At 45.8% G+C, this 19,383-nt stretch overlaps 1 protein-coding gene across 3 annotated transcripts in view; it reads right to left on the reverse strand.

Moving 5' to 3' along the window:
- DMXL1 (Dmx like 1) overlaps positions 1 to 19,383 on the reverse strand; it is a 209,517-nt gene that overhangs the window by 89,830 nt on the left and 100,304 nt on the right. For all 3 annotated transcript variants that reach the window (XM_060235556.1, XM_060235559.1, XM_060235558.1), the window contains exon 21: positions 1,713 to 1,810. In XM_060235556.1, coding sequence (XP_060091539.1) covers positions 1,713 to 1,810 — 98 coding nt within the window. The remainder of the gene's footprint in view (positions 1 to 1,712; positions 1,811 to 19,383) is intronic.

A 19,383-nucleotide genomic window follows, 5' to 3' on the forward strand; every position in this document is an offset into this window, starting at 1 on the left:
TCTCAGCCCCCACCACTCCCACCTGGACCTGGCCAGGGTGGACAAGTTGGTCTTCCTGAAGGTCAACCTCTCCCTGCTGGGCTACCCTGCTCTGGACCTGACAGAGTAACATCCAGGCCTCCCAGTATCCCCCCCACCCATGTCTCCCTATTACTCCTCTTCTCTGGGTGATCCAGTCTGTGGCCTGCAGGTTGTACCCTTGCCGCTTGAGTGGGAGGATGGCCACCGCTGCCAAATAACGCAAATAACATTGTAACAAAACACCTACCTTGTGAACCAACATCTACTCTCATGGAGCTACATCTACTGCAGGAAACCATCTACCTCAACAAACATCTTGTCTGGGAAGCATACCCGTTTGACTACCCCTTTCCATTGCTTTTGTACAATTCACAATCACAACAGGTGATTTCTTATTTCTACAATGCATTCCACTAATGGTGAAGAACCAGCCTAAGGGTAGACTGTGACCATAGGAACTATGTGTTTCCTGAGGGAGCCTGGGAGAGCTGTGGGCACACTTTCCTTCGTGGTTTCTAGCTGGAGTATCTGCCTTCTGTCAGTTTTCCAAATACTGACTGTGTGTTTCAGCTCAGAGGTAAGGTCTGTGAGCATTGTGGGCACGGTTCTTTCCTTGTAATGTCTGGCTGGCGTGCCTGCCAATCTGCCAAGGAGCCCACGTCGAAATTCTGAGGATGCTTGGTCTGCCTTTCTATCTCTTTCACAACCTGTCTTTTTAGACTTGACGGATGGCCCTGCCAGCTTCACATGTGTTTGCAGAATTCAGCCTGATGGATGGGTGTGCTCTGGACTCAGTTGCAGAGTAGAATAAAACACCCCCATTGGTGCACCTGTGTGTTTAAGCCTTAGCTGGTGGGTGGCTTGGACAAGGGCCCACTTTTATTACACCCTCCCAACTGTCATGGGGATACATTGGGGAGCCCCTATCGAAAGCCTGGGGCTATCTGCCTTTCCATCTCTCCTCCAAGTACTATAGGTGGGGCAGGGCTTTGAGCTTTCTGGGAACGCTTTGGGTTTTTGGTAACTCGGGGCCAGTTTCCAGGCCATCCTCTAAGAGGTCATTATCTCAGGGCATAGAACAGCGTTATCCAAATGGGCACCCCAGAAGCAGTCATTCACTCACCTCACTGAAGAGATGATTGCTGTGCATTGCCAACCTTTCTCAGGGCCTTGAGCCACCATGTCTACTTAAGTCATTGCACCCTTTCAGGTTTCGGTCTCAGGGCTTCAAGCCATCATGTCTACTATCGGTTTCCCTCCTACCTTGCTTTTTCCAGTAGAAAAAGTAGGGGCTTCTCAACATTTTTTCTGGCACCCAGGCACATTTTTTTCCCAAGCATTCTTGCAGAATGCTCTGAAAAATACAATGCTTTTTAAAAGGTGGTGGTGGGGGGCAGTTGTTAAACATCAGTATAGTCTTCTTAGCAGGGCATATTTATGGACATTAGAAACAAGATTTTGTGAGACCCCACATAACTTCTGCCATCAGGATTTGTCTTTATGGTGGCATTTGAACTCCTAATGGCAAAATTACAATGGAAAGATCATAAATGCCAACTATAAAGTATCAGCATCAAATATTTATTTGAAGTTTTTACAATAACTGAAAAATGCTATTTTTCCTTGCCCATATGAAATACAATAGGAAAGACAGTTTCTGTTTGTGCTGCATTAAGTAAGTAATTACATACCTGTATAACCCCCAAATCACAGTCTTCTTTTTCATTGCAAGGTAAAAAATGGCTGCATCTAGTGGATCATTATTTCTCTGAAATGCTGCTTTAGCAACCTGCAAAACACAATATCTAAAATCATCAATTTGTCTAATGAATATGAAAATTGTTTTTATTTCCATACAGATTATCTGACAAACAATATTCAAGCTTAATGGGAAAAATAAACCTTAATAAGACTACAACTCTGCTCAATATGTAGTTTGGGACAGTGAATTTAGGCACCAATGTGCTCTTCGAGGAAATAGTTCAGGGGGTGCCTATACCCCAGAACAACTTTATGGGCTAGGCGATTTTTCTCATACTGATCAGCAAATTGTTTTGCCTGCAGCCACCCTGCAAGTTTCCTCTGAGTGTGCATTTCGTGCCTTTCAAAGGGTGCCAGCATCCGGCAAACCTACACTGACATTCTCTAATATTCGTCAGAAGGCTAATGAGCCATATTCAGATTTCATAAATCGCTTACAGGAAGCACTTAAGCAACAAATTGACAACCCTGATGCTCAGGCAGACCTACTTATGAAGCTTGCGAAAGACAATGCGACCACTGAGTGCCGGTGGGCCATTATTGGTTTGGGTAAAGATCCAGACCTAACAGATATGTTGAAGGCATGTCAAAATGTGGGCAGTCAGATACATCAAGCCTCATTGCTTGCTGCTGCTTTTCGACGAGGGGTTCAACCAAAGGGCAATTGTTTTAATTGTGGCAAACCTGGACACTTTAAGGCTGAATGATGAGCCCCGGGAGGTGGGGGATAAAAAAGGGACATCTAAACCTCAAGAAGGGGGAACTCGCGGAAAGCCACGCACCAAATGTTCTAAGTGTCACAAGGGTTTTCACTGGGCTAATGAATGCCATTCAGGAAACTCCCGAGCGGGCTCATCTCTGGCCCCGGTCAAAACAGAGACCCCCCCAGATGTAGACTCTCCCTCAGTGGCTAATTCTCCTAGTGCCACTAAGGGCAGTGCTGGCATGGATCTGATCATTCAAGAGGAGGTGGAATTTAAGTTCCCAAATGAAGTACAGGTGGTTCCCTCCTAGATGCATGGTCCGATTCCTGATGGACATGTAGGGTTAATTCTGCCACTTTCCTCCAGTGGGAAGCGCGGAGTTTTTGTATTCCCCAGGGTTACAGATTCTGATTATACAGGGACTCTCCAGATTCAGTTGTGAACTAATCTTTCTCAAACCCTCCCTAAAGGTATGGCCCCTGCACAGCTCATTCTCATTCCCTATCTGTTACCCATAGGGGGGGCAGATCGGGAGCGTGGAGCTGGTGCCTTCGGGTCTACACCAACTTTAGACCCGGTGATAGGCATTACCTCGGCCATAATCAGAGAGCGGCCTATTCAGAGTTTTGTAGTTCAGGGTAAGACCTTTGATAGCATTCTTGATACAGGGGCTGATGTCACGGTGATCAGTCACCTTCAGTGGCCCTCTGACTGGCCCCTGGAATCGTGTCCTAGTGTAAGGGGTGTGTGGGGGGGAACAGGGAGCATATCGCAGTGTCTCATATTTGTTTGCTTCCCTTCCTGATTCCAAATATTGTTTTCAATTCCGCCCTTATGTTTTAAATATCCATGTGAACCTGTGGGGGCGTGATCTCCTTGGCCAGTTTGATACCACCTTGAGTATCGAGGAACCATGCCTTTAACAGCGTTGCCCCTGGGTTACAAACGATCCTGTGTGGATTGATCAATGGCCCTTTCCAACTGAAAAAATTCAGGCTTTGCATGACATAGTTCAGGAGCAGCTTCAAGCTGGCCATGTTGAACCCACAACCAGCCCTTGGAATACCCCGGTGTTTGTCATCAAAAAGAAAAGTGGAAAATGGAGAATGTTGCAGGATCTCAGAGCGGTGAATGCTTGCATTCAACCCATGAGTTCTCTGCAATGCAGTACCCCAAATCCAAATTTAGTACCCCATGATTTTCAATTATTTATTGTGGATCTTAAGGATTGTTTTTTCACAATCCCCCTCAGTGAATGTGACCGCCAATGATTTGCATTCACTGTGCTGGTGATCAATCATCAGGCACCCACACAGCATTATCATTGGAAGGTTTTACCCCAGGGTATGCTCAATAGCCCAACTCTCTGTCAGCATTTTGTGGATCAGGCCTTACGTCCTTTTCAGGACAAACACCCAGGGGCTGTAGTTTACCATTATATGGACGACATTTTGGTGGCCGCCCCCCAGATCCCCCCTGAGTGGTTAGGAGACTTAATTCAGTCCCTTCAGCCTTTTGGCCTTAAAGTAGCTCCTGAAAAGGTACAAGTAGTAGAACCTTATCTTTACTTAGGCCATCAGATGTTACACTCTTTTGCTGCTCCGGTGGTTCCTTGTTTGAAGTTTCCTTCTCCCTTAACCCTGGTTGCTTTACAACAGCTCCTAGGAACTTTGAATTGGGTCCATCCTTATTTTTCCCTGCCTACCAGTTTACTCAGCCCGTTATTTTCTTTGTTAACCACTGCCAAACATCCTAGTGATGTATTGCAGTGCCCCCGTCAGGGCATAGAGCATTACAAGAAATTAACTATATTTTAGGACAACAATGTGTGGATCAGCTACCCTCTAGTGTCAAAGAATTGTCTCTTCTGATCCTTCCTACGCCTCAGACCCCTACTAGAGCCCTCACCACTTTTGAGGGGTCTCAGGTGTTTCTGCTTGAATGGTTGTACCTTTCTCATGGATCTCATAAGAACATCCTTCCCTATTCACAAGCTGTGGCTGATCTATGCGCCCACGCCCGGGAAAGAGCCTTAGAGCGCCTTGGTAATGATTTGAAATCCATCACCATGCCTTTTCCTAAAGCTGAATTTGATCAGCTAATGCTCATGCCTTTGTCCTCTCAAATTGCTTTACCAGACTTTGTAGGTGAAATTTTATATCACCTTCCCAAAGACCGCTGCTTGTCTTTGGTGCAGTCTGCCCCTATATTTCTTAAGCCAATGCATTCTTGGATCCCTCTGCGCTCCGCTGTCACTGTGTTTTCTGATGGCAGCCGCGCTTGTGGCGCTATTGTGTATCAAACGGGCTCACAATGGGTTACTAAATATACTGCTTGTCAAGCTTCGCCCCAGCACTCTGAATTGGCTGCCGTAATTTTTGTTTTTTTGTTTTCTGATCAACCCCTCAGTATTATTTCTGACTCCCATTATGTCTGTAGGCTGGTTAGCAATTTACCGGGTGCCTACCTTAACCCCCTGCATTGACTCTAATTTAATGGCATTGTTTCTTACCCTCCAAATGCACTTAGAACAACGCACCCATGAATTTTTTATTGCTCACATTTGCAGTCACAGTTCTTTGCCTGGGGCTGTGGCTAAGGGCAACCAGCGTGCTGATGCAGCTGTGCATTCTCTTTTTTCTGACCCTGTTTCTAGCCACCAATTTTTCCATCAGAATGCCAAAGTAAAGGTTTTGGCATTCCCCTTTCCCAGGCTCAGGCCATTGTTTCCGCCTGTCCACATTGTGAAGGGTTCTCCTACCACTCCAAAGGTGGGGTGAATCCTCGAGATCTAGGGTCTAATGAACTGTGGCAGATGGATGTCACACACGTTCCCTCACTGGCCCCTTGGAAATTTGTTCATGTGTCTGTAGACACCTACTCAGGTGTACTTTGGGCTACTCCTCAACGAGGAGAATCAGCTACCCATGCTATCGCTCACTTGATGGCTGCAATCACGGTCTTGGGCAAGCCTCAACAACTCAAGTCCGATAATGCCATGCCTATTGCTCTGCTGCTTTCGCTGACTTTTGCAGGCAATGGGACATCAATGTTGGTCATGGCATACCTTACAATTCCGCAGGTCAGGCGATTGTGGAACACGCCAATCGCTCCTTTGAAGTGCTCTTGGAAAAACAATTAAAACGGGAAATTCCAGACCCCTAATTTGGCTTCCATAATACAAGTTCATAAGAGTTTTATTTACCTATAATCAATTATTTTTTTTTTCAATCCCAGGTGTAGGCACCTCTTCTCTTTCAGGGATGGCTTTGCCTTATGATCGACATTTCCGTGCTCGACCAGTCTTGCCGCAGCCTCTGGTGTACTACAGAGCCTTGCCTGATCGGACCTGGTTGGGGCCGGCACCGCTCATTACCTGGGGGTGGGGTTTTGCTTCTGTTCTCACCCCTGCAGGTCCCTTGTGGGTGCCGGCGAAGTGTGTCCGACCTGCTCATGGCGTGGCTTCAGGTGACCCTCAACCCAGTTCCTGAGATGAAGAGAGTCAGCCTGGAGCTGTCTCCGATGAGCCCCCGGGCTTTTCGGGCCCCTCTGATGACCTGAGGGGCTGTGAAATGAATGACCATCAGGGCTTGGCAGGTGCTGAAAACCAGCCATCAGCAGGAAATTCCCGAGAATCTGTGTGCTGCCATCTTTGCGGTTATTGCTGCCAATTGGCTTTTCATAATGTGTGTGCTTCTTTATTTAGCTCCCTGTCTTCTCCCTGACGTGCTCATGCAAGCCTTTCCTCTGCAGAATTATTATCAAGAAGACAACCCAGAGTGGAGTGACACACAGTTTTAACCTGTTTGCCCTGCAGTTTGAAGATCCACTGTAGTATCCTTATGGGCCTCAATTGCTAACCACTGGGCATTTTTGTGAAAACTATAACTGGCAGTTTTGGTGGTATTGTGATTTCGAGGGGATAATCGAAGGCTGGGGAAAAGTGTGTTTTCAGCATTCTGACCCTTACAAACATCAGACGTGGAAAACTTGTTACTACCTTCAAGTCCGGTCTAACACTGGTGGGTGGTTTCATGCGTGGGAACACTCCCAGAACACCTTGCCTTTCTCTGAAACAATACCCCTAGGAAACCTTTCCAATCCTGAATTTTGGCAGTCAGTGGTGTGTCAAGTGTGCCCCTACATGGAGATACCTCCGATTCCTCTGAAGACGAGAATAGCCCCAGTAACTCTGCAGACTATTATTATAGTGGGGACAGTGACGAACTGTTTGAAACTTAGCTATCAACCTTAATAAGATTTAAACATGCATGTTTTTAAAGCTTTTATTGTTGTGCTTTGTGCTTTTACTAGTGTGCCAATATATTGTGCCCCAACAGCCAGATGTAATAAACGTTGGGAAATGCAAGGGGTAGAAAAATTGCTGCATGTACACACAACAAAAGTACCTGGAAGATATATAAAACCTAGTTCTCAAACAGTTTGTGTGGAACGTGGAGTATCCTATTACCAAGCAAACATACAAAACCCTGGTTCAATTGGAACAATGATTGGTCAAGGCAGGGTCAGCTGCCCAAGGTAATTGTGGGTATGCTGGCACGCTGAGTCAAAGTCAAGTTTGAAAAAATCATCCACTCCTAAGCCTAAACTGATTGAATTTAAAGAGGCTCAAGATGAAAAATTTGTCATTCCAGAGCCTAGCAGCAATCTTTTTATAGCCCTAGCAGAACAAATAGCCTCCTCCCTCAACATTTCAGTCTGCTGGGTGTGTGGAGGCCCACTCATGAGTGAAAGATGGCCTTGGATTGGCCTTGAGGTCCTGCCCACTGATCTAGTTCAGTGGAATTTGCCTGGGCCGGAGTCAACAACAGTAGAAAAAAGGATCTGGGAGTTGCAAACAGTGGCAAGTGCAGAATTGCACTCCTCATGTCACCAAATGCTGCTAGTGAACAGCACTAGCAAAGAACCAGCATGGGAGGGGGTGGAGATCAATAATATGATAGAGGATTTTCAACCATGGGAAAATGTTAGCAGTATAAATAAATATCTGAAGGATTTCTCAAACCCCTCTGAACAGTGGAGGGCTCCTGAAGGATTGTATTGGATTTGTGGGAAAAGGGCTTATACCCTTCTGCCTAGGAAATGGCAAGGGACTTGTATTATTGGAATACGTCCCAGCTTCTTTCTTTTGCCCTCCAATGTTGGAGCTGCCCTGGGAACTCCATTGTTTGATGATTATGTTAGATCAAAACGCTCCATAGATATTGGAGGAAGACAGTGGGGTAATGAATGGCCCCCACAGCAAATTATTGAGTATTATGGTCCGGCTACTTGGGTATAGGATGGGTCTTGGGGATATAGAACCCCTGTATATATGCTTAATTGTATTATTAGACTACAAGCTGTGGTGGAAGTAATAACCAATCAGACAGCCATGGCCTTGGATCTGTTGGCTAAACAGCAGACTCAGATGTGTGTTGCCATATATCAAAATCGCTTGGCTTTAGATTATTTATTAGCTGCAGAAGGTGGTGTCTGTGGAAAATTTAATCTCACAAACTGTTGTCTTAATATCGATGACAATGGAAAGGTTGTGCAAGATATAGCATTAGAGATTCACAAAACTGCTCATGTGCCAGTCCAAACTTGGACTGGAGTGCTGGGTGAAGGGGGGTGGTTATGGGCTTTATTTGCAAATTAGAAACAGGCTCTGCTAATGGGACTGTTAATTTTAGGGGGTTTAATGATGTTGCCTTGTCTGATTCCAGTAATTCGATCTGTGATAACCAAGGCTGAGGCAGCAGCCTTAGGAAACCAGGATCCTGTTAAGCTCTTGCACTTGCAGGCCGTGAGACGTAATCTCCCGGATCTCTCCTCCCCAGAAGAGAGAGAGATTGAATTGGCTGAAGACATTGATTATGCCACAATAATGGCCGAATTAGCTGAGGAATATTAAACAGCATGTCACTTGAATACGTTCATTATTATTGCTTATGTGCCTAGAAGTTAAGATATGCAACTTGTATTTTTGCAACACAGCTAGTAGTGATTATTGATAAAGAGTTGTCAGTACTAAGACACATAGTTTTTTTATATACATGAAGAGCTTACTTTTTGGTGGTTGGCATTCCTAAGACCTTTACTTTTGTCCCAACTGTGTTTCAACCCTGATTGTATGAAGTCTGAATGACAGCACATCATAAAATGTGGCACACATCTTCGAAGGATTAGGCAGCAAAAAGGAGGGGAATTGATACCGGAGTACTGCTAAATAAAGAGGGTAGCCTTACATTGGGGGGACCCTCTTAAGCTAACCTGTGTGCCCAGTAAAGCCTCATGATGGAGACCAGGAAAACTCCATACTGGAAGGCTGGGCTGCATAGCTAAGGCATGCCTCTAAGTGACTTTTTCCCCTCCACACACACATCTTCTCTAGATGAAACGATCCTGAGATGTGCCAGTGTAAGTGAATAATCCCATCACTGTCTCTCTCCTCCTGTGGTTCATCTTTACCCTGTCTCTGTCCATTCTTACCCCATTGTAGTGTCATTTCACTCCCTTCTGGGAATGTCGAAACAAACTGTCACTTAACTGCTTTTGTAAACGGTCATTTAAAATCACTTTGGTTAATGCACTAGGTTTTCAGGAAAAAAGAAAAAAGAGTGGAATTGGGGATCATACAGTTGGAAGGTTGTTTGGTTGCCTGCACCCCACAAAGTATGAAAGCAGAAGTGAGGGAGAATGATGCATCTGGCGTAAAAACAGGTTGCTTACCTGTAACTGATGATCTTCGAGTGGTCATCTGTGCAGTCACACACATGGGTTTTCCGTCAGGACGAACCCTACCTCAGAGATTTTAAAAGCTAGCCTAGGCGTTATTTTTGGCGCGCGTTCCCTTCCGCTCTGGGGAGCAGGCATCCACTGCGCATGCCTGGAGCGGGGGGAAGGCGCTCCACCCACCCAGTTTCTTTCCCACCGCTGACAGTAGGTAAGGAGATGTTGTTTAAGAAGAGTAGCCAGCAGCGGGGACGGCTGGGCGGACATGTGTGACTGCACAGATGACCACTCGAAGATCATCAGTTACAGATAAGCAACCTGTTTATCTTCTTCGTGGTCTCTGTGCAGTCCCACACATGGGTGACTGATAAGCTGAACTGCACGGTGGTGGGTGCTGGTGCTAAAAAGAAAGTTGCATAGGTTAATGCATATCAGTCAAGATAGGTATCAGACAACGTGGTAAGATGGCACTTACCGCAGGTGAAGCTTTAGCTTCAGTCGAAGATTGAGTGAAGTACAGCCTGACCAAAGGATGCGTCTCGCCGTGCACGGACGTCCATAGTGCAGTGCATGGCGAAAGTTGACGTGGAGGACCAAACTGCGGCAGCGCAGACGTCTTCCATGGGTACACCCTTGGCAAAGGCCGAAGATGTGGACAAAGCTCTTGTAGAGTGAGCTCGTAGATGCTCTGGGACCAGTTGTTTTGTGAGCCTGTAGCACAACGCAATGGTAGCAACCAGCCACTTTGAGAGTCTTTGAGTAGATATCTTTTGCCCTCTCTTGCGGAGTCCATAAGCAACAAAGAGTCTCGAGTCCTTGCGGAACGCAATGGTTCTGTCTATGTAATATGCAAGAGCTCTTCGGACGTCCAGGCAATGAAGGGCTTTTTGGTCTCTATCTGTAGGGTCCTGAAAAAAGGAAGGTAGTGTAGTCGTTCTCTGCAAGTGGAATGGAGATACCACCTTTGGAAGGAAAGTAGGGTCTGGTCGCAGGACCACTCTGTCGTGGTGGAAAACGGTGTAGGGAGCATCAGCTCGGAACGCACAAATGTCACTGGCTCTCTTGCCAGATGTGAGTGCTACTAACATTGCCGTCTTCCACGATAAGAGATGTAATGGTATCGATGCCATGGGCTCGAAGGGAGGTCTCATTAGTTGACTTAACACCAAGGACAAGCTCCAAGTGGGGTATAGTTGACGTAATGGTGGATGGAGGTGCAGGATTCCCTTTAAAAAGGATTTTGCAGCAGGATGGGAGAACACAGTGCGGCCCTCTATGTTAGGGTGGAAGGCTGAGATAGCTGCTAAATGCACCTTGAGGGATGAATAGGTAAGTCCTTTCTCAGAAAGTGATAGTGTATAGGATAAGATCTGTGATATTGAAGAAGATAGAGGTTGAAAGTTGTGGTTGGCTGCATACATGGTAAATCTTTTCCACTTCATAGTATAGGATTTTCTGGTCGATGGCTTTCTTGCGTTTAGCAGGACATGTCTTACTCCCTCAGGGAATCCGGAAAATTGATCCTCCATGCTGTTAGCCGGAGGCGGTCCGGGTCGTGATGTAGGACCTTGCCATTCTGCTGTGAGAGGATGTCCTGCACCTGAGGGAATTGATGGAATGTGCTGTTCGAGAGAAAGAGGAGTGTTGTGAACCACGGCTGGCGTGGCCACCATGGTGTAACCAGGATGCAATTTGTGTTGTCTAATTGAATCTTCTGGAGTGTCCTCGTTATCAACGGGATAGGTGGGAAGAGGAAGTGCAGTGGACCTGTCCATTGTTGGATGAAGGCATCTCCCGCAGATTGGTTTGAGGGCGGACCTCTCATATAAAATAGAGCACACTGCGCATTGTCCGGTGAGGCGAAGACATCGATGAGAGGTGTCCCGAACTTTTGAAACACCGGTCGGAGGTATGATTTGTGAAGGGACCACTCGTGGTCGTTGACCAAACATCTGCTTAGAGCGTCTGCTTGGGTGTTTTGAATGCCCAGTAGGTGCACCGCCGTAAGGTGGATATGGTGCGCTATGCTCCAGTACCAGAGGTGCAGAGCCTTCTTGCAGAGGCGAATGGATGCAGTCCCTTCTTGTCTGTTTATGTAAAACACGGTCACCACATTGTCTGATGTTACCTGAACATGACGACCATGGAGGGATGGTAAGGAGGACTTCAGGGCTCTGTGTACCGCCAAAAGTTCTAGGCAGTTGATGTGGAGAGACTTTTCATATGTCGTCCACTGCCCTTGGACTGTCAGTGCATCGAAATGGGCTCCCCAGGCCCACCTCGAAGCATCTGTAGTGACGATTGCTGATGGATTTTGCCACAGGAATGGCATCCCTGTGAGTAAGTGGTCTTGTACCGTCCACCAGTCCAGTGGTGGCAGTATATGTTGTGGAACTGTGAAGAGGGTTTGTTGCGACTGATGTTGAGGATGGAATGTCCGTACAAACCATAGTTGCAGAGGTTTCATGCGAAGTCTTGCATGCGGTAGAACCGATGTAGTGGCTGCCATGAGCCCTAGCATCCGTTGAAACGTGAAGGCTGTTTGTTTTGGTTGCAGGATTATACTTGTAGCCAGTGTCTGGATAAAGGCTATCCTGTCTGTGGGGAGGTAGGCCTTGTGATCTATGGTACAGAGACGTGCTCTTATGAATTGTATATCTTATGTAGGAGTCAGGTTGGATTTCTGCTCGTTCACTTGGAGGCCTAGATCTGACAGAAGTTTCAAAGTTGTCGAAATGTTCTCTTCTAGTTGAGTTCTTGAAGTTCCCACAATCAGCCAGTCGTCTATATATGGGAATATTGCGATTCCCTGCTGACGTAGAGATGCAGCGACCACAGCCATGCATTTTGTGAAGATCCTGGGTGCCGTGGACAGACCGAATGGAAGTGCACGGAACTGGTAGTGATTGTTCCCTACAGCAAATCTCAGGAATCTTCTGTGACAGTGGTGGATTGTAAGGTGGAAGTATGCATCTTGAGGATCGATGAGGGCCATCCATGCGTTCTTGGGGATTAGAGGCAGGATGGACTGCAGGATAATCATGCGGAATTTTTTGTGTCGGATGAATTTGTTGAGCGCGCGTAGGTCTAATATCGGGCGCTGCCCTCCATCCCTTTTCGGGACCAGGAAGTATCGGGAATAGAACCCTGTGTGATGGTATTGAGCTGGGACTGGTTCTATGGCCGCTTTGGCCAGCAAAGCGGTAATTTCTTCTTGGAGAGGGAGGGACAGAGGGGTTGAGATGAAGTGGTGTTTCTTGGGTGGCGAATCGAACTCTATTGAGTAACCTCTGAGGATGATGTTCAAGACCCAATTGTCTGTTGTTATTGATTTCCATGCGTTGTAAAATGGTAGAAGTCTGGGGGCAGTAGGGTGGTAATGGTGTGGTGATAGGTTTGGAAAATCAAAGAGACTGTTTGGTTGTCGATGCAGTCTTCTTAGGCGGTTGAGACCGTTGCTGTTGGTTGAAAGGTTGTTTTGTTGGGAGGAGCTTTGCACTTTCAATAATCCATTTGCTTGGGGGAGCGAGGTCGTTTATATGCCATTGGCTTCCAAGGTCTCGGTTTGTAACCCTGTTGTTGCTGTTGGGTGACACCAAGCCTTTTAGCCCTTTTGCGACTGTCATCTACCGTGGTAAGTATGGCGTCGGTAGTGGCGTTGAACAGGCCCTGGCCGTCGAAGGGGAGATCTTCGATCTTGTATTTTATGTCTGGCTGAAGCGAGGAGGAGCGCAGCCAGGCATGTCTTCGCAAGGCTATTGAGGCAGCCATAGCTTTGGATGTGCATCCCAAAGAGTGTCTAACTGTGTTTATCTGTTGCTTGCTGATTCTATTCAACTCTTGTAACAGCTTAGAAGCCTGCTTTTGAGAGGTTTCTGGCAGGGCTGTTATTAATGAGCTAAGTTGGGAGGAAATATTGTAGGAATAGGCAGCAAAGTATGCCAGATAGTTGCTGATCTTGGCTGTTGCTGTGGAAATAGAGTACATCTTTCTTCCCAACGTGTCCAGTTTTCTCCCCTCTTTCTCAGGGGGTACAGGGTGGCGTGTCTGCTTCGACTTTGAAGAGGAATGAACAATCATTGAGTTCGGAGCTGGGTGGTTGAATAAAAACTTGGATTCCGGTGCACTGATCTTATATAATGACTCCATGCGTTTCGATGTCGGGGGAATGGAGGCTGGCTTGTCCCAGGCTTCTTTCAGGGCTTCAAGGTGGACTGGAAGCATTGGCAGAAAGGACCCAGCAGGTAAGTCCGAGTAGACAAGATCGTGGGCTACGTCCGTTATCTTGGGCGCATCGGTGGTGAGTTTAATGTTGAGGGTAGAGGCCATGTTGGAGATCAAATCTAAGTATGTCTTAGCTCCCTCGGAGGGAGACAGATCTGCAGGTTTCACGATGTCCGATACCGGAGATGCCGGGGAGGATATGGAGTGCGTGGACTCCGATGTTTCTGCCTCCGATTCTTCCTCAGTGAGGTCAGGGGCAGTCTGCTGGAGGGTGGGCATTGTGGAAGTCGACTTCTGTTGGGGCTTAGAAGTCGATGTTGATGGAGCCGGCGAGGCAGGCTTTGTAGGGCGTTTTGTTTCAGCCCCCTGGTAGGCGGAGGTATCCTCACGGTGCTCTTGATATCGTTCGGTACGGTACTGAGGATAATGGTGGCTGTAGTATTGATGACGACGGTAGTCTATTGATGGGGATCTCAAAGTCATGTAGTAGTGACCTCGTGGTGATCTGGACGGAGATCGGGATTGACTATAATAGTGGTAGCAGTCCCTTCCTCGGCTTGGAGACCTTTCACGGTACCGAGCGCGTAGATATCTTTCTCTCTCTATGCTGGAGGATCTTTCACGGTACCGAAGGGTGCATTGCTCTCTTTGGCGAGGGGCCAGGCGGTGCGGAGAGGAAGTAGTACTCGTCAATTTTTTGGGAGCCAACATGTCGCGGAAGGAGCGTGGGTCGATCTGATGTTCTTGCATCTGAGTCGAAAGTTCCACGGGTTCGTCAGTGAGAAAATCTTCCGGCATGGTCTTGTGAATGGAAGGTGAGCAAGAGTGGATTGGTATAATTTCCTCCATCCTCTCTGTCTGGAGTGGAGAGGCAGTAGCAGTAGAAGTCTCTGATTCGTGCGCTCTCGGTTTGGAGTGGGTCGAATCCGAAGCCTTTTTCGGGTCCTTCGGGTCCTTGTGGGACTTGCATGAGGATGAATCCGAATGTTTCCTCTTGGAATCGTGAGACTTCTTGGTATGTTTTCCAGACTTAGGCTTACTGGGAGCCGAGGCCACTGAAGCTGCCGGTTTCGCGCCGTCCCCTTGAGGAGTTAAGGAGGGTGGCGATTTTGGAAGACTGGAGGAATGCGACATATCTGAGCGAAGCGCAGACTCTAACAGGTGACTTTTAAGTCTCGCGGCCCTGTTTTTTCTCGCCTGTTTTCCAAATTGAAGACAGTGGGCGCAGGCGTCGGTTTTATGGCCTTCCCCTGAACAGAACAGGCAGAGCGAATGGCCGTCTGAGGTAGGGATTTTAGCTCTGCAACGCGTGCACCTTTTAAAGGTTATTTTTGCGTCTCTTCCTTCCATACGCCCGGGAGGAGAGGGGGGGAGGGGGGTAAGAGAAGGAAGGGAGTGAGGCGATAGAAGCGGGGAAAATATATATATATATATATTATATACGATACCAGGTAGAAGAATGAGGAGACGAAGAAGGAAAAAAACGGAGTTGAAGAAGCGAAGGCTAGTAAGCTGAGGAAAATGAAGGAACGCAGCAAGGTAGGACTATCCTGGGTGGCGGTCGGAAAGAAATTGGGTGGGTGGAGCGCCTTCCCCCCGCTCCAGGCATGCGCAGTGGATGCCTGCTCCCCAGAGTGGAAGGGAACGCGCGCCAAAAATAACGCCTAGGCTAGCTTTTAAAATCTCCGAGGTAGGGTTCGTCCTGACGGAAAACCCATGTGTGGGACTGCACAGAGACCACGAAGAAGATCGTCCAGTCATCCGTTATGTCTGGGATCACAAAACACTCTTGTTCCCCTTCCATGTTCTTGTTTCCCTTTTTTGACAAATGTATTTTTACATATTGCTGGCTAGGTGTTAATCTTGATAGACTATGTAAAAGCCACCTCCTTGTATGGAGCAGATGTTTCCTGTTCTGCCCTGTCCGTTACGATGTTGTAAGCTGATGTATTTTTGGCGCATATAAAATAAACCTTGCTCAGAGAGAGAGCAGAACTTTTTCCTCTCCCAAGACACGTGTCGAGTGATCATTCCTATAATGAAATTTCGTGGCTTTAATGACCAGTTTACTTTGAACACTGATATTATCCACTTTATCTTTGACTGGCTGAAATGTGAACTAGATCTTGATAATGACCCATTTCCGTTCATTACCAATGCATATCGTTTGGAGCAATTTAATAATCCGGCACGCCAAGGACCACGCAATATTATTCCTGTCATCCCTGAGGTGCAGATAAGGAAAGCAGTCCTTGATGCTGCCCATGCCAATGATCACTTAAATTACAAGAGATCAGATTTCTGTTTATCAAGATCGGTCCCCTGAAGTCCTTAGCTGCTGTTGGAACCTTAAACCCATCATAGACACTCTGCATCAGGCTCAGATTTGTTATAAGTGGAAGAATCTAACACGGCTTCAGATCTTCTTTAAAGATAAACTCTACCTTGTGGACAACTTACCTCCAGGCTTTGCACTACTTAAATCTCTCCACATTAAAGCATCTCTATATGCCCCCAATACTAACCAGAAGCAACATCACTCTTCTTCTTCCTACAATGCGGGTTAATTCTACAGTCTGATTACGCTAGAGCCTTAACATGGTGCTTTGATGTGTTGCCCACATCACCAAATATTGCTCCAGGGAGCTCCAATTCTTGTGGTGTCTCTATCCTGCTTTTCAAAAGAGTGAGGTTTCAACTCCAGGCCACACAACAAGACCCTTGTGGTAGTTTTATTTTTGTTAAAAGTCTCTCAGATGACATGCAGGTTACCATTGCCTCGGTTTATGCGCTGAACAATCAACTGGTATTCTTGGAAGAGACCTTTGGTGCTCTACATGATTTTCAGGATGGCAAACTCCTTTTAGGAAGTGACTTCAACCTCATTAATGACTGCTCTTGATCACTCATAGCACTCTCATAAACATTCCCATTAATACAATTACTCAACAAATTTGTCTGATCTCTTCAGGAGGTTTCATCTGTCAGATGTTTGGCACTCACAACATGGAACTGAACAAAACTATACATATTATTCCTCACAGTTTGATGTTTACACCATCGATTACATCCTCTTTTCAGATTCCGTTTTGAATAAAGTTACAAAGTATGATATTGGCCCTATAGTTTGGTTGGATCATGCCTGGATTTGCTGCTCAATGGACACTGACTACTCTCAACCGTCACCCAAACATTGGTCTCTGAATAAATCCATATTGCTAAATGAAGAATGTTCCCAACAAATTGAGACTCATACTTGGCATTTCCTGAAAGAAAATGCTGTTTCTGAAACTTCTGCTTCATCACAGTGGGAGGCTCAGAGCTGTGATCAGAGGAGATCTCTTTATCATCTTCCTTGAAGAAACTCAGAGAAGCTCTTAAACGCGAGGTGTTATCCAGAATTTGAAAATTGGAGTTTCTCCATAAAGAGCGTGGTGACAAAAAAATCTACAAAAAACCTGATGATGCAGAGTAAAATTTGGAGTCACTGGAAAGCTCCAAAATCCAGAGAAATCTGCTTTATATCAAGCAAAAGCACTGGCTCAATTCTTCTCTATCATTTAAGTTGCTTTCCTGGCAGGTCAAAGACAAATTTGCACCTCTGCTTCTCATGCCATGGATGGTCATTTATACAAAACCTCAGATATTGTCAAAATATTCTTGCACTACTACAAAAACTTATATTCTTCTAGGAAACCCTCATTGCTTTCAATTTCAGATTTTCTTTCTTGACATCCTCAGATCAGGCATTTACCAGACAAACATCGCTTGTTCTTGGACTGACCTTTTGAATCTTCTGAAATTTTAGACATCATTAAAAATCTCAAGACCAGTAAGTCCACAGGTACAGATAGTTACTCGTCGGAATTTTATAATAAATATGCTCATCTCCTTGTTCAACCCTTAACTGATTCTTGCAATGAGGTGCTATGAACAGGTTCCTTACCCTCTACATGGAATGAAGTTATCGTGTTATCTAAACCTGACAAAGATCTTAGAAATTCAGCTTCGTTTCATCCCACCTTGCTGTTGAATTAAGATTACAAAATCTTCACTGCAACTCTTGCCAAACGACTCAGTTCTCTAATATCAAGTTGCATTCATCTGGATCAGGCTGGTTTTATGCCTGGCAGGGAGATTACCAACACTATCCCCAAAACTCTGCATATTATCTCATCTTGTGCACAAGCTAAATTGGCAGTGGTATTACTTTCTTTTGACATCGAGAAGGCTTTTGAAATTGTTGTACTTTTTGGAATTGTTGTACTTGCTTGCTCTCCTGGACTGTATGACCTTTGGGACTAACTTCCTTCAAGCTATCAGGGCAATCTACTTAAGACCTTCAGCACAGATCAACATCAATGGCCAAACATTGAACACGATTTTTTTTATATAAGGAACAAGACAGGGTTGTCCTGTCCCCGCTCTGTTTGCACTGGTAACTGAACCTCTGGCAGCTCTAATCTACAATAATGATGACATAAATAGTGTCACCTGTGGATCTCACTCTGTAAAATTGAGCATGTTCACCGATGATATGCTGCTCTACATCGCCAAACCTGAATCTTCTTTTCCTCAACTCCAAGTCCTGCTATTGTCCTTTAGGCTCAGTATTTGGTCTACATATCAACCAATCAAAATCAAGTGTTCTTCCTCTTGAGAGAGAGGCCTCTTGTTTCTCTCTAGTCTGAAGAAAGGAATGTGTTAGAGCAGGAGGATGTCTGTGCTAGGGGCCTTGTACCAGGCGCTGGAAAGGGGGTGAAGGGTTGGTATGCAGGAAAATAAGATAAAGAGGGAAATTGGGAGGGGGGAAATGTACTCATGGCTTGGGGCATGTGCGGTACTGTTAGAAAAGATTGTGAGGAGGCCTGCCCAAATGGGTGGTCTCACAGGATTTTAGGTTTCAGGCGAAAGGTATATTAGCAGCTGTGCTGTGTCACAAAGGCAGAGTCGGTGGGTGGATTTTCTCTGCTCCTGACTCTCCGTGCTTTGCAAATCACGTTTTCAATAAACGATCCTTGCTGGACCCAACCGTGTGAGTATTTTACTGTCAGGGGGACAGTTCCTTCTGGGTTAGAGTCCCAGGTTCTGGGTTAGAGTCCCAGGTCACTACTCTACACGTGTCACTCTCAACTTACCAGCTGAATCTGTGAACTCTCTTAAACAGTGTTATTCTTTTCAATGGCCTAAATCTTCCATTCCATACCAGAGAATTCAATTACCAAATGACCTCTGTGTCAACTACTACCTCTCAACTTTAAGGCGAAATTTAAAGATGGGATAACTTGGCTGTTTCATTTGCTGATAGATTATATCTACTGAAATCTTTTGCACTTCCAAAATATTTATAACTCTTCCGCACTATCCCAACTGTTATCCCTTTGTCACTCATATGTAAATGGCAAACATTGTTTAATTCCTTTTTATGGAACAATAAGAAGCTGAGGGATTCCATGTTATTTGCCATCAAAGTTATGCTGGGGGACTTAATTTCCCAGACCTAATGCTCTATAATAAGACTGTGCTTTTGGATTCTGCGGTTAAACTGGCACATTTTGGTGACTCAGCAGAATGGTCTAAACCATTCAGATAACTTCTACTACCAGATGCTATCTGGACTACCCCGAGTCTTTGATCTACTGGTATTATACAGAATCCTATGCTTAATGTGATTTTTAAGACCTGGGACTCCCTATGCAAACAATTGGTACCTGAACTCTCTCATCACTCCTCCATTTCTAGCCAAGTATGATTTCCTCCAGGGCATTCTACCTCAATTCTCCAATCATGGAAATCTGCAAATATTTACTGCATCAAAGATATCTCTTCCACAAAGGGTTTCCTTGCCAAGGAACATCTTGGAACAAAAAACTGGCCACCGCATCCCTTGGTTCTTTTATTTACAGCTGAATCATGCTTTTGCCAAACTGAATCT

The sequence above is a fragment of the Heteronotia binoei genome, chromosome 4, assembly GCF_032191835.1.
Source record: "Heteronotia binoei isolate CCM8104 ecotype False Entrance Well chromosome 4, APGP_CSIRO_Hbin_v1, whole genome shotgun sequence".
NCBI classification, from domain to species: domain Eukaryota; kingdom Metazoa; phylum Chordata; class Lepidosauria; order Squamata; family Gekkonidae; genus Heteronotia; species Heteronotia binoei.